The 24,345-nt window shown below is 39.8% G+C and overlaps 1 protein-coding gene across 2 annotated transcripts in view; it reads left to right on the top strand.

Annotated features, from left to right (window-relative positions):
- Positions 1 to 24,345, top strand: part of NCKAP5 (NCK associated protein 5) — an 829,955-nt gene that overhangs the window by 557,720 nt on the left and 247,890 nt on the right. For both annotated transcript variants that reach the window (XM_032479328.1, XM_032479329.1), the window contains exon 7: positions 3,482 to 3,631. In XM_032479328.1, coding sequence (XP_032335219.1) covers positions 3,482 to 3,631 — 150 coding nt within the window. The remainder of the gene's footprint in view (positions 1 to 3,481; positions 3,632 to 24,345) is intronic.

The raw sequence follows: 24,345 nt of genomic DNA, 5'->3' as shown, positions 1-24,345 counted from the left end.
ACCTATCACTCCCCTTCTTTGCCTGCAGTTCCTCTTCACTGCACTTAAAATAGAACCCAAATCCCTTTCCATGCTTTGTAAGGCCCCTCATGGTCCAGCTCTCTCTCTGATCTCATTTCCTACTATTTTTACTCTTATAGTAACTAAGCTCCATCACATGGACTCTCCCTCAGCTGGTCAGCAAGGCAAGCTCAGCCCTGCACTGGGCATTTGCTTTCCTGTTCCTTCTATTTGGATTTTTTTTTCTCAAAGGCCATCGCATGACTGCTTCCTTCCCATCATTTGGTCTTAGCCTAAATGGCTGCCTCCTTCAACAGCCTCACACTGATTTCACCGTATCTCACATTGTCGCCAAACATACCACTGGCTACAATTATACATACAACTTACTGATTTGACTTGGAGTTTATTGTGTTTCCCATAATTAGAATACAAATTCATAGAGTATGGGAACTTTGTCTTGTTTGCCATATTTCCAGCACCTAGACCATCAAATGACCAATAGTTTGTGTCCAATAAACATTCTGATAAAAATAATGAATAAATGAATGGTATCTGAATTTTTCTTTCTCATTTCCAAGAATCCTTTCTCTCTTTTACTTTCCAATTCTATTACTCAATGACTTCTCAATGCTTTCTGCACTCTAACCAAACTGGTTTCCTCATAAACCAATAAAGACAAAATATATTCCTGACTGGGAGTCTTGATTTCAGTTTTCTCTTTGACTAAATATCCCATCCTGTGCCTCTCTATCTGTTCAAATGGTATCACCCCACCAAAGCATAAGTCACGTTGCATTTCCACAAAATCACATCTCTCAGTCATTATTGGTCACCCTTTCTTCAACTTATATAAAATGACCCTTGCATTTTATGTAACCTAAATACTCATATATAATCTATACTATCTTGAATTGTGTCCAGTCCTTTCATATAATAATACTTAGGCACTGTGCCCTAGACACCTTAAATGTGCATGTGTGTAGATATACAGTCGATCCTCATTAATTTTGGACTTTGTGAATTCACTTTCTCCCTAAAATGTATTTGCAACCCCCGGGAATCAACACTTGCAGTGCTTTCATGGTCATTCATGGACATCCACAGAGGGGTGAAAACTTTGAGTCACTCATGTTCCCAGCTTAGGTCACCCAAGGCAACACCCTGTCTTCTTTTTTCAACTCTCGTACTGAAAATGAGTATCCTTTTTTGTACTCTTATTTAGTGCCACTTTTTTACATTTTGTGCTTTTTGTTAGTGGTTTCCCTGTTGAAAAAAGCCCCTGAGCATAGTGCTGAAGTGCTGTCTAGCATTCATAAGTGCAAGAGGGCTCTGAATGGGCCTTATGGAGAAAATGGGTGTTAGGTAAGCTTTGTTCAGGCATGAATTATGGTGCCATTGGCTGCAAGTTCAACACTAATTAATCAACAGTATATGTTAAACAAGGTGTCTTTAAATAGAAACGCTCATAAAACAAGATTATATATTGATTAGTGATAAAACTATTGCAATCAGAGGCCTACAGAAACCTAACCCTATATTTCCCCTAGGAGCAATGATTCAGTATTTGTTAATTCAATGCTCATGACAACTTTATAGAACATAACTACCACGAATAATGAAAGTTGACTGTGTATGTGTGTATGTAACATATGTGGCCATTAACCTCATTTTGGCATTTAGGAGACAAAGAAGCCAAGTGTTATTGAAATTAAGTAGTGTGCCCAAGATTATCTGTCAAGCTGATAAATGGTTGATCTGGAATCCGGCTGTCATATTCCAAAGTCTTTTGACTTTCAGTTCACCACACCAGTGGCTTTTCTTTGTTTCTTTTAATTAGCTATAGAATCCTGTTATTACAGGGTGTCTGTATATATATACAGAGAAATAGAGGTAGATGATATTTTTTAAGAAGCTTGCTTTGCAGTCACAGTTTAGTGTTTAATTAGAGTGATCCCAAATCTAAAAAGTAGAAGGACCTCTGCATTTCAAAACTAATCTGGTAACTGCAGATTTGAAGTTCTTTATCATGGAAATGAAAGTCTGATGAGTGAACAAACCTTAAGAATCAAAGCTATAAAAATATAGTCATAACCTGGATTTTTGTCCTGGCCCAAGGATCTGTACCTTAAACTCACTGGGCATGTATCTGAGCTGAACTCACACATGTTGTGCAAGTGGACACACCTGCACATTGTATGTGGTTGGGCGTGCCCAGGCCTGATCTCATAAAGAACTATCACCTGCCTAGTCAATTGTGCATTTATATAAAGAAGGGGAAATTGTATCTTGAAATCTATATGAAACAGATTAACATCTGTTAATCTGTATAGTTTACAGTGTTTTATATATCTATACATATATATATTTATACCTATGTGCATATACATTAAGGCTTTTTTACATACTTCATCATTTAAAAATAAGTTATTATTATTTAAACAGTTTTGGAACCTCCAAAGCACCTTCATGAACAGTTTGAAAATCTGTTTTTCCCCCCTTTATGCTATTCTTTTCTTGGGAGATTTTATAAATACTTAGAGGTTAATTAAGCATTAAATCTTATGGCTCTGTATTTGCAAGCGATCTTAATTTAGTGCTAAGTATGAAGAAATCTGTCATCATTGATAATCAAATTTAGCCCACATGGTTGACAACCAGCTGTATTAATACACAGATTTCTGCAGCATTGTGGCTAGAATTAACTAGTGTGATGGAATGTTATTGCCTGGTTCTGTGGCACGGGGTCTTGATACATGTACAAAATGGATGAGTTTTTTTTTCTCATATGATATGCTCTTGACATTTCTTTTTCTCTTGAAAACAAGAGCCAATCATTAGGCTCAAAAGAATACTTCTCAATATTCAAAAAGCTGCCAGAGACAAGGTTGAGTGAGGAGCTTCCAAAAAACAGGGGAGGCAAGATGAGATAACATTTCCTGTCTGCCTCAAGGCTATATGACAAATCCTGGAGGACTAGAAAGGGGACTAAGGGGTCCTTAAAAGCTGTTACATTATCGAACCGAAGGAACTAATTAGTTTCAGCTTAGAATTCTGAAGTCATCATTTCAGTATTTTGTGATATTTTCTTTTCCCTTAAATTAATTAAATGGATGCATGTCCAGTAACTTTAATGATCCTATTTTGAGGAGCTAAGCTGTTCACAAGGTATCAAGGTTGGCTTATTTTTGCCCAGTTTAGAGCACAGCTGAATTCCATGGTGCTGATAAAAATGGATTGACCACGTGACTCCACCTATGGCTTTGTGGGCTGGGTCACTTCTCAAACAGAGCAGAGGACATGTGCATTCAGAAGTGGTGACCTTACTAGTATAAGCATCACTCAGAATTTATTTAGCAAAATCTTCTCCAGCCCTGGAAAGAAGGCAAAAACAGTAGGGAAATGCCAAACTTTTAAGCCTTAGACTCTTGCTTATTTTTCAGTGGAGATTATTGAAAACAATAATTCTTTCTTGTTTCAGGGAAAGCTGTCAGAGGAAGAGAGAAAACACAAAGAAGCTTTGGAAGGCCTTCACATGGTGGTAGATGAGGATTCGAGGAGTGAAGGCAGCAGTGCAGATGAGGGGAAAGAAAAGACCAAATTGCTTCTAGAAAGATTGAAGGCTCTAGAGGTAAGAAATGGAAAGCATTTTTACAAGTTTAACAAAAAAATAACTGTGTTCTACTTCTTTTATTGGCACTGCTTTTGAGTGAGTGTAAATCTCCCTCTCTTCAATTCTCCCAGACGTAGCTGGGAGAATAGCTCCTTCCCATTGTGATTCCTCTGTTAGTGATGAGCACAAAGTGAAAATCTGTAACCACTGAGAGAGTCTTGACCTAGTGACTATGACTGTATTGCCTTAAAAAGAGTACATAGGACAATAATTCATTTTTAATTCAGTCCAGCCCTCAAACTGGATCAGTTTCCCTAAAACTGCAAGCTCCTTGAGGGAGAGGATGAGTGATATTTCACTTTTTTTCCCCAGTGCCTAATGTAATGAACAAATGAGTGAATGGATAAACAAAAGATTCAATATGATGTACCAGCAATTGTGAAAAAAAAATTAATTTTAAGTGATAGAGCTATGTCTTCAAAAAGCAAAAAAGCTTGTGTGGAATTTTAACATGTAAGACATGTAAAAATAGAGGTGAAGTTGAGCTAAAGGGTGCTTTAAAGAGGTTTTCTGACCATTATAGTCCTCAAACACAGTTTGAAACTTCTGATCTATTACTTAGTGCCAGTTGACATCACTTCAAGTGTTAATTTCTGAATGTTTACAGCAGGCCTCAAAGAACCAGTTATTCATTCATATGCTGAAGGACCTAGCAAAGATGTCTTTTTCTATGAGTTGGCTTACCTGCTTTCAGTAAATTTTGTTTGCATAATAGAACTGGGACATCATTACTTTTAAGCAAGGACTGTGGTTAGCTCACCTCTTCTTAAACTAGGCACAAGGGGCTTTTTAGCCAATATCTAAAAATGTAGCTCCACCATAGGATCTACAGAATCTTAGAACTTCTTTCAGTAAAGTGAAGAAACAAGAAACAAGATCGCGAGAGATCTTGTTTTCTATGGTTGGTTCCTGCAATCCTGCCCCTAACCCTAACCTACCACGTTGTCTGTAGGAGCATGCTGTTTTTATTTTAATTTCCTCAGCAATAATAAAGCAAAATAGTTAATATCATGGACTTTGGAGGCAGATTCCCAGAGTTTGGTTTGAATCCCAACTTCTATTACTTTCTAGTTTTAAAGCCTTGGGAGACTTAACAGAGGCACAGAAAGCCTAATTTCCTCATCTGCAAAACTGGAGATAATAATAGTAACTTACCTTCCAGGGAAGTAATATGGGTTAAATGAGTTAATATTTGTACAACGGTCTCTGGCACGCGGTCTTTTCCTTCCTCCTACTCCAAGGCTCCTGCCTTTTCTTAAATCATTTTTCCCATTTATCTGGATGTAATGTTTAATACAAGAACTATGAATGAAAAACGTCAGCTGCTCCACACAGGAGTGACTGAAGGTAGGTTAAGCATGTGATGTTGTCACGCTTAGGGCAGAAAACAGGTAAACTTAGGGAACCTCTGGCAGTTCCCCTTGGGTAAAGGGCCCAGAATCACCCCTGAAGCTCCACAAGAGGCTCACACTTCTGTTGTTATTAAGATAGTTACTTTGAAAGGTGGGAAAGCCTTCTCCAGGGAGACTGAGGTTGCCATCTGAGAGCTTTCAGAAAATCATAGCTTTGTCTTGATGGTGAATTAACTGGATTTAAGAGTAGAAATGACTTGATATTACAATTTCTTATTTCCCTAGCACCGTGTACTTAAATGGTTATTTTTATTGATGATTATGGTGAGAATTGCTTTTGGTTCATCTAATTGTTACTGAGACAACTTAGTGAAAAACATTTTATTTCATCAAGCTAAGAGGTATTTTAAAAAAATCTTTGGCAGCGAATGTTTCTTAAACCCTCACTGAGCAAAAGAGAAGCAATATTTTTTTCCTTTCACAGAGATCTTTACACTTCAGGCAAAAACTCTGGCATCCAGCATTAGTTGGATGCAATAGATGATATCTCTAAGTGTCATTCGGCCCCACAATTTTAATTTACAAAAATATTTCATTTTCTAGGTTAATGTCCCCTAGTCAGTGTCACTGCTAGTTCCCTAAGATTCTTTGCTGAATAGTAAGTGAACTCTCTCCTTGCTCCCAAATCTCACTATTGTCTCCTTAAACAGACAATAAAAAGACATCATATCCCCCTCTCTCTCACACTCACACGTATTATCTGATTTTCATATGAATTTTATGTTACTTTATTTTTTTAAATTTACTAGCTGTGCTCTCTGTATAGACTCCTTTGCATAAGTGGGCAATTACTGCAGGAAAACTGAGGGCTCATTTTGACAGACTGCAGTCAGAGCTGGTCACAGACCCCCACATAGATTTATACACTTTAACAAAAATGCTCTTTTGGAAGATTGCAGGTGAATTAACCATAATGCTTCAAAATAGTTTTGGCAAATTTTGATGTCATACAGCAAGATTTTAGAAAAACAAAAAATATTTTCCATCAGTGTATTTTTGAAACAACCGTATTTGTATACCCTAATCTCTTGGTCCCTGGTGTTGTAGGGACCAGAGAAGGAGGGTTGTCAGGGTGATGGAAAACAATTTTCTTAATTTCTGTTTTGGAAATAGGTCCCAAGTAGGTATCGAAAAGGACAGGAGACACAGACCTGACTTCTAATATTATGTACTTGATTAATATCACAACAATATTTTTAAAAACAGCCTAGATTGAAGCTGAGGAGGCCCTGACTTTGAGAATTAAGTATATATTGTCCAAATACCATATCCCACAGCCTGAAGAAAGTCTGCTCCCAACCCTACTCTAGAGCTGTTCCATCTTGCAGTCATTCCTGGGGCTGAGTTCCTACACTGCTCAACTTTCAATCCCTTTCCTTGCCTTTTAGAAGGGATATCATGTGTAACAGAATCCACTTTACTCAATTTTTCCAAAAGCTAACCCCACTGCAGGGTGTGTGGTCATGCAGGATACTCCCAAGACTAAGGGCTTTGCACTTGGTCTTTAGATGGTGCTTTCCTCCAAGTCCTTCAGCTGCAGGGCATTTCTCACTCATCCCTTCTCAATTCCCGGCCTCCTGCCATAGGGCATGGCCAGCTCTTTCCCTCCCACTCATGCTCCCATGGCCAAGCTCCCCAGCATTTTATTACGCAGAGCTCCATCGCTCTCTGCATCCCCACCCCTGGTCTCACCCCTACCATTTCCTGGCCTCATCAAGGTATTTTGCTGAATAAGACCTTTACCTTCCCAAAAGAACTCCTGGGCCAGCCAGAAGTCAAAATAATAATGACATACACACACATTTCACACATTTTCTTTCTCCTCTTAGCAGTTGTTTTCTCTCCTCGGTGCCTTGGTTTCAGTAATTTTCAGTTGTTCATAAAGAGGAGTAGGCTACTTACCCTCATCACCCAGCAACTGTTTCCCCCGGGCATAAATTCTCATTTTTGTTTAGGGCCCCAAGTCTGGTGGAGAAACCACTTGGTGTATTTCATGTCTGTGTCATAAGGACCACATGGGCGATCTGGATGCCAGTTGTCCATTTCTGTAACTCTTAAGTGCTAGATGTGGTGTTTTCTGTTTTATTAAAAAGTCTAGATTTCCATGGCCGCTGTTTCAGAGACGGCTTGCTCAGAATAAAGCTCACCATTTCTACCTGCACTGCCATGTCCCAGGCCCTTCTATTGAAAAACCACTTATCTCCCACCCCATCCCAGACCATTGATTTACGGGATCTTCCCAGACTTGACCTTCACGGTCCATTGATCTGACTTTGTGTTTCCCTGTTCTCTACTCCTGGGCTGTGGCCTCGGGTCCTAGGTTTGCTCACGGCATGTTCCTTGAAATCCACAATTGCTTGTCTCCAGACCCCCTCACCCCACATACCAACCAGCCCTTTCTCCCATGCATTAATTGACTTTGCGCCTGGCTAGAAATCTTCGGCATCCCTTTGCTCACTCTCAACTCCCACAGCGTCTCTGATTCCCAGACTGTAGCCCGGAGGAGGACTGGCCTGAGACACCTGGGAGTTCTGAGCCTTCAGATACATGCTGATGCCTTAGCTATAGCCTCAAGGTCAGAAGAACTTGGCATCTTATAGGAAAGATTTATTTTGTGCAAGAAAACATGGCAATTAAATGTGTTAGAGTGAATAACAGCTTTCTCTGCTCAGTTATACTGTCCATAAAAGTAGGACAATTAAAGTGCTCAGCATAAGCATTCTTGTTCATCGGGAACTCCTGTTTAAAATGAGGTAGTTAAAAATAGTAATTCTCAAATCTGGCTGCAACATATAATCTCAACTATATGTTGAATTTGTAGTCAGTCAGTATATACTGAATACCTTCTATGGACAAATGCTATTCTAGACACTGGGATTTGATCAATTCTCATGGTCCCTAACCCCAGTAAATGGAGGCAGAAAGTGCATACTTAGATAAAACAATAAATAAGCAAAATACCAAATGAATAGACAAATAAGGCCCTCTGAATAAGAAAAAAATAGGTGATGTAGTAGTAGAGAATGTGGGGATGGAAATGGGAGAGGTATTTACCTACAATGGCCTCTCACACCGGGCCATGTGGAGGTAATAATGTAAATAAAAAATAGGAGACAGCTGTGTGAGGATCTGGCCGAAGAGCAAGAAGAGACTGCAAGTGTGAAAGCCTAGAGGTGGTAGAAATTTAGAGGAATAGAAGGAAGAACTTTGTTCTGGAAAATAAGACATAAGGTTTGAAAATTAGAAGAAAATGAATTCAGAGAGGTAGACAGAGGCTAGACCCTGTGAAGCCTTCTAGGTCACGGTCACAGTCACAGTAGAGATTTTGAACAAAATGATAAAGGTGAAGGAAGCCATGAGAGACTTATAACTAGGGAAGAAACGTGATCTGACCTGTGCTGTAGAAAGACAGCGCTTGCTGATTTGTGGGCTCGTAGCAGGGCAGAGATAGAGACAGGAAGATCAGGCAGGGGGTTGTTTCAGATTCCAGACTGATGTATTAGAATGATCTAGAGTGGGTACTTAAGACTAACGGGGAATAAAAATAATAGAACTAGGTACCAATATCGGTGGACAAGTGGACTAGTGGGGAATAATAATGATGACATTCACACATATACACATATACACATGTACACACATGCACTATTTTAATCTTCATAACCACCCTGTGGCATGGGGTAGATATGATTATTGTCATCCCATTTTATAGCTTAGGAAACTGAGCCCCAGACAAGTTAGGTAACTTGCCCAAGGTCATGTAGTTAGTAGGTGTGAGAGTCAGAATTTGAATTCCATTTGTATGGTTTCAGTGTGCTGTGCTGGGAAGAGATGGTCAAGTAAGAATATATTTTAGAAGTAAAACTTACTGGAATTACTGAAGGATGGGATGTGAACTATAAGAGAAAAATGAGAACCAGGGGTGACATTTAGGTCGTTGACCTTAGCAACTGAGCATGGGTTTGTTCCAAATTTTTGAGAGAGGCGAGGTTTGGAGGAGAGGTGACTTGGGGAAAGGAATGTACAGTGATAAGTTTGTTGTGTCCATGTTGAGTTGAGATGCCTATTAAACATTCAAGTGACCATGTTCGATAGGCATCTGGATATCCAAGGCCAAGGTCAGGGCTAAGGATATGGATTTGAGAGTTATCAGCATATAGATGACATTCTACGTCGTAAGATTTAATGAGGCCATATCAGAAGTAAGCATAAATGTGGGCCTTAAGGGGGCGTAGGACAGAGCCCTGGATGCCCCTGCATTGGAGGTCCAGCAGAGGAAGAAGAGCCAACCAGTGAGAGTGGAAAAGGAATGGTAGCTAGTGAGATATGAAGGAAATCAGAAAGGTGTGCGGTGTCATAGAAGCCTAAAGAAGAAGGTGTTTCAAGGGCAGCCTTGTCAAATGCCACGAGGAAAGTAAGAAAGATGAAACAGAGAAATCCTCACTGGCTCTGGCAAGGAATAGGTTAGAAAAAGCTTGATAACAACAGTTTCTGATTGAGTGGGTGGAAAGGTAAGGACATGGAGACAACGTGAAGACAGACAGCGTTTCTCCATTTACCTGTGTTAAGTGGAGCCAAGATGGGAGAGTGTCATGGCTAAAGAGAGACACACCATAGGAGCTCTATTGAAAGACAGGTGACATTAGGGCATGCTGGTGGGCCAGTGGGAACCAACCCGTGGAATGAGTGAAATCCACAATGCAGGCGAGAGAAATATGCAGGTTAGCAGTGAAATCTGCAAGCAGACAAGAGGGATGAAACCCATGTAGAAACAGAGCTCCTGAAAAGTCAGATGCCTCGAAGACAACCCAGGAAATTCCAAGTCTTTAAGTCCAAGATGGAGACTAAACATCTATGCTTTTATAAAAGCCTGCGGGTGATTCAGATGCACAGTCAGAATTGAGAACTACCGATACAGCTTTTCAAGTGATATTGAAAGCTCTTCAAAGACTTTAGGCCCAGTTCAGTAGCAAGTCCAACATGCTTTCACTGGCGTCAACACTTTTTAGTCTAACATTTCTTTTCCCCAGTCTTGAGTAGAACTTTCCCTGAATCTTCAGACTTGGATGCAGAAGCCCTTCCCATGTGTGCCCAATGCCAGAGAGCTTTTGAGCCTGAAAGGAAAGCTTATAATCAAAAGTGCTGTGAAGTGGCTTGCAGCCTGCCTCTGATGGCTCCCCTGCCATGGCTGTGAGTTTGACACACCCAGGTTTGGCATTGGCTCTTTGCTGATGAGAGAGTCTTCTGTGTAGCGTTCCTGATTGGCTTCAAGTTCTTACCTTCTTCTTCCTCTCACTTTTATCCTCTCCTATCCTAAAGCAATAGAAAAAGAAATTTTAAAAGTTATAAAGCAGCATGCTGATGGTAGTCTGAATAGAAATCCCTGTTTCCTTCTAATCTTTAGATTCTGTGACAGCTTGCTGACAGGTAACTGCACACATCCTTATCTTAAGTTATCTGGTGTAAATCTTTCTCCTGATTAATTTGTATCCAACTGTGGGTCACTTAGCAACAACCACTAAACTAGGATTAAAGACAAAAACTCCTCTTCGGTAAAGGAGCTTGAAGTTTAAAAAAAAAGAAGTCCCTTCCTATGTCAGTATGTAACTTTGTACTAGCAAATTTCTGATTATAAAAGTAGTAAATACTCACAGTCTAGAAAATAAGGAAAATATAAGGAACTGGATAAATCTTAACTATACCAATCAGAAATATCTGCTATTAACATTTTGACATGTATATTTTCAGTCTTTTTTTCTGTGTTGTACTTAATCCAATTAGGAAATCATAAAATATTACTTTATACAGTTTAGTAGCTTACTCTTTTATATAATATATCAAAACTATTCCCCACGTTATTCAATATTCCTTAAAATATGATTTGATGGCTGTGTAGAAATTTATCAAATGGATGCCGAGGACCATTTATTTAATGACTTTCTGTTTGCTACTTAGGTTGTTGACTCTTTTTCATTATTATAATGTGGTGATGAGCATCCTGGTACTTAAGCCTTTATCCACTCATATTTTTATAGAATATTTACAGCACGACCATTCTTTTCAAAAAGTTATACAAATAGGCAGTTAGATTTCTTCATGTCCATTTAAGAAGCAGTGACTCTCCAGAATTAAGAATCCCAGAAATGAATCTGATGGGGCAGCACAGTTAGGGAGAAGCAGCCCACCCACCCTCTAAGGAGCTGCCATTATTGCTGAACAGAGGATACAGGGATGGAAGGGCCTAGGGGCTGCTAAGACAGTCAGAGATCAAAATTCTTTGGAGAACTACAACGGAGGCAATCCTTCTGTTCTTTCAAGGCTCTCTCTTTGTCATCACTTTCAGTTACAAGCAAGAGGCCCTACACGGGCTGACTTAACAAAAGAAAGAACCGTCACCTAACTAGAAACAGGTGTAACAGTGGACGAAGGCATGGATTAGTGCAGGGGTTCACGCCATGTCAGGGAGCTTTTCCCATCTCTCAGCCCTGTTCTCCTCCACGCTTTTTTCATTCATAAACAGGTTGTCTCCATGTGTTGGCAAAGATGGCAACCAGACTCTTCCCAGCTTGTATCCCACTACATTGGCAGTGCCGCTGAAGAGCTTGTTTCTCTTTCCTGGTGGTTCCATCCAAACTCCTAGATTCTATAGGGGAACACCATTGGCACGTGCTCATGTATTGGACACTGGGGGGTGGAACACCACAGCTGACAGTCTCATTAATTCTATGATTTGGCAAAGTTCTTGGGTTTTATTTATTTAAATGTCAGAATTGTTTGAATACCACTCAGAAAGGTAGATTGCTACTTAGATACTGTCTTTAATTTTTCTTCTGTGCTGTCCTCTTTCTTCTTCTCTTCTTTCTCCCCCTCTCTGTCTTTCTCTCCCTCTCTGTCTCTGTGTCTCTCTCTGTCTCTGTCTGTCTGTCTATCTTTCACTGTCTTTTCCCCACTCCTTCTTCTCTCCCTACTTTGGCATCTCTGGGCCCAGACTGCTACTGGGTGCTGGAGCTCCAAAGATCCATGGTGCAATTTTCTCTGCCCTTGAGATACATTATTAGAAGGAAGACAAAAATGTACTAACTTAAATAATAAAAATACTAACATTAAAACAAATTAAACAGTACTCCAAGGGTCAATGGAATCCCGAGATAGAAGTAACAAACTGGATTCTGTTGGGAGAAGGCCAGGAGATGTGAAGGTGCCGTTTGAGCCTGAGGCTTCATGCACATTTTCTAGGCAAGCAGTTCAAGGAAGGGCAGAGGGAGTTGCTTGGATAAAAGAGCGACAAAGCCTGAAGCAGCGTCAGGAGCCATCAGGACAGGGGCCTGCCAGAGTCTAGGCTCATTCTGCCAGAAATTAGACTGAAAGGCCAGAAGTGCAGGGGCGTGGAGTTACCCATCTCTCCATCGCATGTGTATTAAGAGCTAATGGTGTTGATTTTAAATGTCCATGGACTGTCTAATCAAGCCTTCAGTCTGTTTAGAGGTGTTCTTAACTAACAGCCCCTGGAATCTCCTCAGGGCCCCAGAGCCTGCAGCCTCATGTGGCTCAGCCCGTCTTTACAGCATAAAATAATACGGCCGAACAACCACGCCGAGCGTCGGTGCAGACAGGCCTGGGCCCCGGAGAGGATACTTACGGCGTTAACGCTCAGGCCCCCACTGACTTCGCCTTTGGAGTGTAGAAAAAATACATGCCTTCCATGAATTAAAGTCGCACCAATCACCAAAGCCTTTGATCAGCGCTCTTGTTGGGCTGCCTTTCTCTACACTATTGATGTGAGGGATCGGAGCTTGTCTGCAGTTTAAGTTCCCCCATAATAGGCAGCCAAGCTTTCCTCTTACCTTGGGTTTTATTAGCATCTGCATCGCCGTTTTACAGCAGCCCTTTTGGCCTTCCAGCTCCTGGATGCTTGTTCAATCAAGACGTAACCTTTCACCAGTTATGACTAACTGCTGAGAGGAAAGCAAAAATCCTCAGTGCAAGGTAGCAGGCCAAAGTGCATTGTGTGGCCAGGGCTGGATTTGAGTGGAAGCTTGTGAGAATACCTCAGATGTTGAGAAAAAGCTGATATGGCCAATGTTAATCTGCATAAACACATTACTTCACCCTGCTCAGATCTGTGTGGGAGCTTGTAAGAAAACCCCAGATCTTAAAGAAAGCCAATGCATCAAGGACTAATCTCCATAAATACTCGGAGAGCTATCAAAGAAGAAAAATGAACCATTGGGCCAACATTAATTGTACCCAGAGATAATTAGAACAAAGCGTTGTTAATTGTGTGTTGGTTTAATGCTATGTAGCCGCGGCCTTGTTTCTTTTCATGGAGGGTATAAATTTTGATGTCAGAAACTGAAAGCTGCTGGCTTGATTAATCAGAAGGACTCAGTTTGCTTAGTTACAGCCAATTAGGCATTTCAAACCTCACACTGCAAAGTGGGATTAAGCCTAATATGCCATGAGTATAATTAGAAAACAAAACCCCAAATCTTAGTTCTTTTTTCACAGTGGGTATCTGAGTTGTCCTAGATGTCACGCTTCTGAGTTCCTTACCTAAGTGTCATGAATAAAAATTACAAGCTGTGATTCAAAAAGCAGCATGATTGATGAACAGTCCCAGTTCCAGAACCACAGCATTCTATAAACTCTAATAATTTGCCAGGAGAAAATGTTACACAGCCTTGGGGGTAAAAAAAAAAAAATAGTGGTACCAGAATGGGGTCCAGAAAAATGCCCTTGTTATTTAGGTACCTCCTCTACAGGCAGAGTCAGTAATAACAGTCACCCCAAATCCATGAAGTGTTGTAGGAAATCCACTTACCCTCATTTCTGACGGCAGCCTTCTGAGAGTGACCTAATTCATTAGCATTCAAATCAGCCCCAACCTTACGGCATCTCTGCTGTGGGAGTGGGAGATATACAGTTCTACTTTATAAGCAAAGCACTGTGACCAAGTACTCCGATGGATCAGGGATTTTAAGATTTGAACGTGGGAGGTGAAATTATAAATACAAGCTGTCCTGGGTGTAAAAAACCTCTGCAGTATTGGTTTGGGTAATTATTCCTATTTCAGAACTATCTCAAACGTCTTTGTTTTTATTTGTGAATTTAACTTTCTAAATAAGCATTCTCAGCATCACACTCAGCTGCATTCCTGGTTTTCTAACTGGAACCCATTAGTTATGGTCACCCAGAGTAGGCTCAACCTCTTCCGTGTTCAATGTCGAGGTATTTAACTGATATAAGGGCAGAGGGCTCTTCCAGAAAGTAACTTTCTGCTGTGCTTTTAAAGAAGATGCAGCTTGTACAATGGGTCCATTGTTTGTTTTGAATAGGTAAGATCTCAACATAGCAAAGAAAAAAGAAATGCTTTTAAAATCACAGCAAGGAATATGATCCTTTTGGAAATTTTGGATCTTTTTTCTCAAGGCAGAGTCTTTTCCTTTACTTTTGTCTCATTAGTAGTCGTATCCAGGGGAGCTTTCTTAGAAACAGGAAAAGCACCTTTTCCTGTGACATCATTATTGTTTTTTGCTTTTTATGTGCCCAGGGCCAAAGTTAAATTGGTTTGGGCAATCTCATAAAATACCAAGATGATCATGAATTCATTTAGAGGAAACGGCCTCCCATACAGTGTAGGAACTTGGGGGAAGGAACTCTAAGTAATTCCAGCTTAAAATGAGAAGCAACTGCAGGCAAACAGTACGATGTGCAGATGTTTCTAAGTCCATATGATAAAATGCGTTCCTCAGAAATCCAAGTAACTGAAAAATCTCCCTGCAGTCTAGTTTTATGAGAGAGACAAATAAGAAAGTAAACAGGTTTTCTCCTCCAAAAGCAGTGTCTGCATATTTCCTGAGATGAATGTAAATTCTTGAGTGCAGACCCCATTTATGGTCTTTCCTAGCCTTCAGTGTCCAAAACCTGATCCCAAGGGCCTCACAGCAAAAGTGTAAGTGCTTCATGGATCCTCAGAAAGAATCTAAACCAGGCTCATTATCAAGTAATTATTACAATAGATTATCAAGTAATTAGCATAATAGATTTTAATAAGTATCTATTGACTACACTAATGATATTATAATTATAATAATGACATAATAATTATATATAATACTGAAACCTCTTGATGCCAGCCAGATGTAAATTTGGTAAATTCACAGGCAATACATTTCGTGGGGAAAATATGACAAGTTACTTATCTGCTAATCTTACGTAGATCTTAAACTGGCTTAGCTCACAATTCCAAGAAAGGAACTTTTCAGAAATATTTCTTGTAAAATGCACTGAAGGAGTAAATATGTAATGAACAGATTAAATTTTGTTTTGTTTAAAATAAGAATTTCTTTATCTCACATTTACCTGTTGTGACAGTTTCCAAAGAGCTGTAAAAGAGTTCTTTGTTCTTCCTCCTCTGCCATCACCCCGGAACCCTTACATTCTCCTCCACTGATTCCCAGATAAGAGGGCAGACAGACAGACAGGAACACGACATACACCATGTATGCACATGCGCATTGCACATATCTGGCCCCCCTCCTCTAGGCTGCAGGGGAATCTGAGAGTGGACATTCTTGCAGGTGACTTGAGGACTATGAGTCATGTGCTTCCAGACTGCTAGGCTGTTTTCTTGTTAGTGAGTCTCGTATTTCACTTAGTCACCACCTTCTTTGCATCTTCTCATCCCTCAAGTGATGGAGTGGAGGATGGGAATCACTTGTTCCTCTTTTTCACTGTATTTCTTTTTTCTATTTTTTATTTTTATTGAAATATAGTTGATTTATAATGTTGTGTTTCAGGTGTACAGCAGTGATTCAGATATATATATATGTATATATATACACACACACATATATATGTATATATATGTTTCAGATTATTTTCTGTTATAGGTTATTACAAGATATTGAATATAGCTCCTAAGCTATATAGTAGGGCCTTGTTGTTTATCTGTTTTATGTAGAGTAGTGTGTATCTGTTAATCTCAAACTCCTAATTTATCCCTTCCCATCCCCTTTCCCTTTGGTAACCATAAGACTGCTTTTTATGTCTGTGAGTTTGTTTCTGTTTTGTAAGTAAGATCTTTTGTATCATTTTTAAAGATTCCACAAATAAGTAATATGATATTTATCTTTCTCTATCACTTCATTTAGTATGATAATCTCTAGATCTACCCATGTTTCTGCACATGGCAGAATTTCATTCTTTTTTATGTGTGAGTAATATTTTATTTTTTATATATATACACACACACACACACATACATACACATATGTATATATACATATATACATACATACATACCACATCTGCTTTTTCCAGTCATCTGTCAGTGGACATTTAGGTTGCTTCCATGTCTTGGCTACTGTAAATTGTGCTGCTGTGAAGATTGGGGTGCATGTATCTTTTCAAATTAGAGTTTTCATCTTTTCCAGATATGTGCCAGAAGTGGGATTGCTGGATCATATGGTGACTCTATTTTTAGTTTTTTAAGGAACCTCCATATTTCACCATATTTCTTTATTCTGATGTCTCTGGCTTTTTGTTGCTTCTGAGTCAGGACACCAAAGATTCAGTGTGACATACATGGCCTTTTCTAGGCCATTTGAATTTTCTTTTCCTTCCACGTACTAAATTGGTTACAATGAATCAACCAATCACCTTATATTAATCTTTTGATATTGGAGGGTCTAAACCTGATTTATTTGTGTCCAGGGATTACTGTCCACTTGCCAAAGTGGAGGTGTGGGGAAGACGGGAGAAGGAGCAATATGTTGAACCTGGGTCTGTAGTCATTTCAAAAGCCAAGAGGCCAGGTTCCAGCTGACCAGGACACTGAGATATGCCACTGTGTTGGTGCCTTTCATCTCTGACTTTACATGGAGGGTCTTGAGCATGGGTCTCCTCTTCTCACACAGTCTCTCCTTTGCGGTGTCTAAAGAGCTCCTCATCAGTTGTCACTCCACCTCTTCAGCTCATATTTGGTCCCCAAACCTTTACTCAGAATGACCAGTTTACGTTTTCTCCGACTGCTCCTTGGCAAGGCTGTCAGCTGCCGCAGTTTCTCTGGCTCCCTGCCAGCACCCCTGTGCTGCTGGAGGCCATGCTTCAGGGAGTCCTCAAAGCAGTGCTCCTGCTCTCTCAGCAGGCAATGGCCCCTTTTAACTTCTCTCTGCAGCTATTTGGGTACCTGCCGCCAGCTGCTCTCTGCACATAACCAGCTGAGACAAATCATTTTGCAGTCAGCTACAAACCTACATGAAGCCACACTAGTCTCCAAACCAGCCATTCATAAAGGGGCCCACTTTTTTCTTCTGGAAACCTCACTGGCGTCGTTGCATCAGAAAAAGTAGAGAGAAAGGGTCCATAGAATATATAAAATAAAGTAGGATCTGTTTAGGTATAGAAATAACTAAGTCATCACTATGGTCTACCATTCCCTAAGTCAGCCCGCAGACACTTGTCACTGTTCTCCTCCCTTCCCTGTGTCCCTTGGGCATTCCTTCAGGAGGCACTATTAAGATGCCAAGATTTTGGGGAAAGACTTTGGAAGGCCCCATGCATCTCAGGTCAGGATAATTTCAGTTTTAGTAGCAAGTTTATACATTTCAGCTTTGGGGCTAATTTCATAGCAGAAAGTATATAGTAATCCTTCCTGAAGAATAAGAAGATAGCCTCACAAGACAGTGCACTGGCAACCAGGAGCAGGTGGCAACTGAATCTGAAGAAATGTACTAGATACAGCCCCCAAAATGGGCTTTTGTGAATTTGCATTTCCTTTATCTAAGATTTAAGTTCTGGGGAAAAAAAAAAGAGTCACTAGAGTGTGGGCTCCCAGAGGGCAAGGACAGGGAGGGACACTTTCACCCTGAATTCCTATTGGACAGAGTTCACAGGGTTGAATTGTAGCATTTGCTTAAGTCTCCCAGGCAGTGAACTCTGCATGTGAATGAATACAAAGGTTTAAAACAAGAAGAGGCTCCCTGCTGAAATGATGGAAAACCAAGATCATAGTCATACAACTAATCTGTTTTCCATTCTTCAGCTGCAGGGAATTGTGCACTATCTGCCAGGGGAATCATTTCATGTTAAAATTACACTTTATTATTAATACTGATAAACCAAGACAGGACAAAGCCCAGGATAGACTCACCTGTTTTGCATCCTTTCTAGTTTTCATTTATTCTACTCTCAGTACATAAATTAGCATATCTTATTTTTAAATCAGCACTGCAGTGCAGAGCCATTTAATGACTTTTAGGCAGAGTTGACTAATCCATAGGTTGTCTTTAAAAAAAAAAAAAAATTGACACCCAAGAGAAGAGCTTTTCCTAAAAATCCCAATGTTAACAACTTGAAAGTTTAGAATTCCTGTAGTTCTCTCGTTTGATTTATATGTTACAGAATATTTAATGTTCTTTAATTTAAGGATCACCACCTGTATTTGCATTCACTTTAAGTATATAACAAATAAAGAAACCATTTAACGCAACTCTGATCCTCTGGATAAAAGTAACATGCCCCTTGTGAAACTGAATTTTTTATTGTATGCGTAAGAAACACTGTTGAATTTACTTTGTCCATTTCGATCAATGCTTTATAACTCCTACTTTTCAAAAATAAAATGTGATAATTTGGCCTCATATATGAACTTCCGAAGGTGATAAAACATTCATGAAGTGAAGGTACCAGCTCACTTTTTACAGTTTTCATTTCCTTGTTGGCTTTTCAACACAGAGAAATTAGAGACGTGTGGGGGAGGTGGGAAGCAGTGAGAGTGTAGCCAGCACCGGCAGAACAGTAGGTGGTATCTTAAAGGCAGCTGTCCCTGAAAGGTCATTATGAATTCCAAAGACCAGCAAAACATCATCATTACTCATTACTGCTGAATAAAATCTGGGTGTTCACCCTGAAGACAACTCTGTATACGGTATCAGTTGCCTCTTTACCTCTGGATGCCTTAGGAGGTCACCTGCCTTGGCCCTGCCAGAGGACAGCCTGTTTCTTAAAGATTATCTTGCTAAGAACTTCACCCCCATCTCCCTTTGCAGAAGAGGGCTTGGAAATTGATTATCAAACAACCTGAGGGGCGACTGCATGGCCAGCCTCCATTCCCTTCCCTTCCAACTCTGATATTATCAGTAACTTCCGCATTTCACTAATTTCCTATATTTTTAGCTCCCTCTCCCCTCTCCAAGAGTCTAATACTAAAATGCAAATCTCTTGAGTTAACTATTGCATGAGTACAAATTTCCTGACAAAGGCAAGTAGGACTTGCCTTTACTTACGTTAAGAAAAACAAAAATGCAAATGAGATAATTTAAATATCCAATTGACTTTATCAGTGATTCATGCACTGGGCAGCACCCCATCCAGCAATAGAGAGGGGCTCTGCTGAGCTGTAGAAAAGCAAAGGTTTTTAAAGGTGGAAGGGAAGTGGAAAAAGGAAACTATTAGCGAACAATGCATTATTTCAGGTAAGGTTGTCCACCTAAGGGGAATGGTAGGGGTCTCTAAGTCTGTCAGTCAAATTATTTCACTAGTGCTGACCAGGTAATTCTAGATTGACTGGTTAAAGGTTATATTCTTGGGAGAGGCTGAAACTGCAATTAGGTTAAGTATTAAGTATTGGTTTGCTGACTTGGGGTTTAGCATAAGTGACTCCATGTTGGGCCAGTCGTCTCCTTTTTAACACCTTTTGGCCAGAGAAGTAAAAAGAGCTTATTCTTTTTGGTTCTAGACTTTCTTTGAAATATTCCCAATGCTGAGGCAGCATGGTAGAAATAAGCAGAGTCTGAACTCTGATTTCTGGGTTCAATTCCTGCTCCCATCTCTAACTTTGGCGAAGTTCATTGCCACTTCTGAGCCTCAGTTTCCCATCCATAAAATGGGAGTAATAATACAAATGAATTAAATGAAAAAGTAATATTTTGAAATGCTACCATATGGTGTGTCACAATAAGAGATATTTCTTTCTTCCTTCTTATGCTGAATAGCAGAATCTTTAGGGTTATTCCCTTTAGTTAAGACTAAGGCAATTATTTTCACTCAGCTTGTAGGAAAACTGCCCTATGAAGACTGTTAACCCTGGGCGGTATGCTTTCTTCATGTTCCAGATGATGGGAAATTATATCCATTAATTCCCAAGTGTGGACAGATCCTTCTCTCTGGGTCTTGGGCAATTTTATTGTTACCACTGATTGCCAAGTTCCCTTGGCCCACTTGTTCAGCTGTCCTGTCTTCCCTCCAAGTTAAGAAGCAGAGAAACTCCTGACAGTGCTTCTAATCATTTCCCCCTCCTCCTCTTTCCCCAGCCCACTCAGGAGAGACAAATCATCCCCCAGTGTTCTATGTTTTAAGTGGAACTAGGGGAGGACTGGTGAGTTAGCTCCTTTCCCAGGGTCCTAATTTCCTCAGGGGCATGGGTATAGGGATCACATCATCTGAGAATTTCCTTCTCCTGTTCTCTGAAGCACAACAGCATGGCATTTCCCCTGCCATGTATCTGGGGCAACCAACCAGCTCAGGGCCATGGCTCCTTGCAGCCCCCTTGACGGCTCCTCCTTGTTTTGGGACCCAAGATTTTCTCCACTGTATTCATGGGGCTTATCCTGAGGCTGTGCCTCTGGAATCAGAGTGTGCTCCCCAATCCCTGAACTCATCTGGGCAAAATCTCCCCTCAGCCCCTAGTCCCTCATTCATCTGGGCTTGGCTGCTTTCTGGGGTACTTTTTCTTTTCCCAAGAAATTTACTTCATAATTGAGATTTTATTGGTTGTTTGGAGGATCAGTACACAGACATTTCAATTTGCACACAATTCTTAACATACATACCAAAAATCTGAAAAAATCATGTAGTTGTGATTCTTTTCCAAACAGTTATTCCAGCTTAAGGTTTGGAGGCAAATTTTTCTTAACAGGATATCAAGTACCAATGTCAAATGTTGATATGCTGTCACATCATAAGTCGCACCAGTTCACAATTTAACATCATATACACTACATAGTCAAATTTTCAATCATTCAGAGCATATTAACAAAGTTACTAGGAAAACTGGACTACCACGACCAAAGATGTTACAGAGTGCACAAAATTCTGACAAGGAGAGTCAAGATGAAGGAATGGTTTGCTTAAGGAAATAATTCTACCAAAAACAACATGGGAAGAGATGTAATTTAAAGTGTTCAAGACATTAAATGCACAACTGACTCCCAATTGTGATTTAAATATGCTCTGTATCATAGGATATAAAAACTACTCCCATCTATGGAATGTTCGGCTGATACACAAGACAATCAAAGCCTCCCATATTCAATATCCCACTATTTTCTAGTTGTATCAAAAAATAAACAAACAGCAAATGATTCACCTCTTTAAAAAAAGTATTTACATTAAAAAAAATGGGATGAGGTGGGATTCCCTCCTTCTTAAAAAATGTTTCTAGAGTTACTAAAAAAACTTGCATTTACACAATAGTTGATTAAAATATTCCTCTGGATTGTACAAGGAGGCAGAGACCACTGCTAAGACTGGGTGTATGCTACTAATCAGACTTGGCTGCTTTCTCTCCTGCTTTGTCAGAAGCTGGGCTCTCCTCATTTTTAGTTTCTCTGTTTTTTGCAGGTAAATCTTCTTTAGTCTCTTGGTTAGCCACCTCGGCCTGTTTTCCCTTGGCTCCCCTTTTCCCTTTTGTTTGCACTTTTTTTGTCTGAAGATTTATCCTTTCCTGCCCCCTTTTTTGGCTTCATTTCCACTTTTGCAGGTGCAGGTTTAGCTGACAACCTTGCGGATCTCCTCTTGGGCTCCTCACTCACCAGCCCTTCTGTAAGCTGGGCTGCCTGGCGTCTTAGGTTCTTATGCCGGCTTTCTGTTCCTCTTCCCTGGAGCTTCCACTCAACCCTCAACTACGTCCTTTTTATTCCAGAAAGGCAGTAACTCCTTGGGTGGGATGGGGCTTAGGGAAAATCCCAGGACATTTTTACAATGTCCCTAGAGTCATTTTCTCTTGTGTATACAAGAACTGTTTGTTTATTTGTTTCTATCAGTATAGCTAGACTTTCTGAAAGTGTAGCTCTCTGAAGACAAAGCATAGACTCTCAGGCTCTCCTCGCTGAAAGAGAATATTAAGATCACTTTCAGTTCCACCATCTTCCCCCTGATTGATCTCATTTCTCCATTTATCTTGTGAGTGTGGAATCCAGCCAGACATGACTCAAGGTCCCCTCTGAGTAGTGATGGGCAGACCAAATCTTGTCCTCCTGTCTCCTCTGCACGTGCTGCACAACTCTTAAAGCAGCCCACGTGTGTGGTCACATTCTTGACTCATACTGAGACCACCTCACGTCCACTCTCCCTGGATCCTCTTTGCTGTGTGCTGGCACCATGTCTTTTCCCCACTTTGTTCTTGCACAGTTGTTTTTGACCAGAGTGCAGGACAGTGTGTTGACTTCAGATGATTTTTCTCCTGTTGGATATATTCCATTGTAATTCATTACTCCAGGTTCTCAGGGCCTTTCTGAGCCCTGAATCTGTTGCCCAACATATATGTCCTCTCTCCTGCTCTGTGCAGATATGTTGAAAAGGTGACTCTTTCCACTGGGAAAATGAGAAACTTTATACCACTAACATAGTTTTTATAGCTAAGTAAACTCTTCTGACAAGAAATTACCCTTTTCTGAGCTTGTTTCCCTATCTGTGTAAGGAGGGATTTGGGCAGATGGTCTGTAAGATTTCCTACAGAACTAGGCATCCATGTTATCACACCTCTGCACTGTACAGAAATAAATATCCTTAATGCCAATTGTGATTTACCACCCTTAAAGCTATCATTGGCACATTTTTTAAAGTGTATATATATATTTTTGATGCAGTATGCTAAAATGGGCTATATTCATTTGCTATCTAGTCAGAAGATATTTTGAATGTGACATATAATAAAGTCTCTGTCATAATCTAATCTTAGTTGTTAAAATATGAAAGATCCTTATTTCATCAGTGGTTACACCTTAAATGGGAAGATGGGGTAAATGTTATGTTTTATCAGTAAAAAAATAAAACTAATTTGGGTGAGTATAGAGAAAGCCAGTAGGATGTTGTACTTTGGCACTATAAAGCTATAGACCCTTTACTATTTTATTTTTTCCAGTTTTATTAAGATATAATAGAACTATATAAGTTTAAGGGAAAGCATAATGGTTTGATTTAGATATATCGTGACATAATTACCACAATTAGTTTAGTTAACACCATCGTCTCATATAGATACAGGGAAAAAAAAAAGAAAGAAAGAAGCAAATGTGTATTTTTTACCCTAGTGATGAGAACTCTCAGGATCAGTCTGCTCTCTGAACTTTCATATATACCATAGTGTGTTAACTATAGCCATCATGTTGTACATTACATCCCCGGTGCATAGATATCTTGTAACCGAAAGTTCGTTACTTTGACCACCTTCATCCAATTCGCCCTCACCCCACCTGTGGTAACCACAAATTTGATCTCTTTTTATATGAGTTTTGTTTTATTTTAGATTCTGTGTGTAAGCGAGGTCATACAGTATTTCTTTCTCTGATTTATTTCATTTAGCATAATGCCCTCAGAATCCATCCGTGTTGTCAAAAATGGCAGGATCTCCCCTTTTTACGGCTGACTAATACAACCCTTTTCTAGTTTAAAGTCTGATGACATCTTACTTGAATTAAATGGATTGATATTATCAATTTTGTACAAAGTAACAAGGCATCATGCCCAGAGATCAGCAGAGTATTGGAATTATATTCTTATGTTAATGACTTGATGCAGATTAACCAGGTTTTGCTAAACTGTTTACTTATTCTTCCTGAGAGTTGCCCATCCTATTGGCAGCTAGAAACCACCTAGTTCTGTTAGACAGAGAAAGGCCCCTAGCAATTTGTGGTATACTTGATTACTTTGGCCTGGTGAACTCTGCTAATAAATGCAGCAGGGCAATATTTAAGCCTGACTTTTGCTTGATGTAGCAGAATGCCTGGCTGGTCATGTCATCTATTGGGAATTAAAGTTGATTGGTTTCCATAATGAATTATTTTAATCAGGCTTTTGCTTAGATTAATTTAAACTCTGTTATTTCCCATTCACCTTTAAAACACATTATTATCTTTATGTCCAGAATTTTCAGATCTAAATTATGCCTGCATCTAAAAAAGTGGGCCCTTGTTTTAATCAGAGACTCTCAATAAATACCAGCAATTACATCAAAATGCAAAACTTTTTTTTTTTTTA

The sequence above is a fragment of the Camelus ferus genome, chromosome 5 (assembly GCF_009834535.1).
Source record: "Camelus ferus isolate YT-003-E chromosome 5, BCGSAC_Cfer_1.0, whole genome shotgun sequence".
In the NCBI taxonomy this organism is placed as follows: Eukaryota; Metazoa; Chordata; class Mammalia; order Artiodactyla; family Camelidae; genus Camelus; species Camelus ferus.
This window is presented reverse-complemented; position numbering and strand designations above follow the sequence as displayed.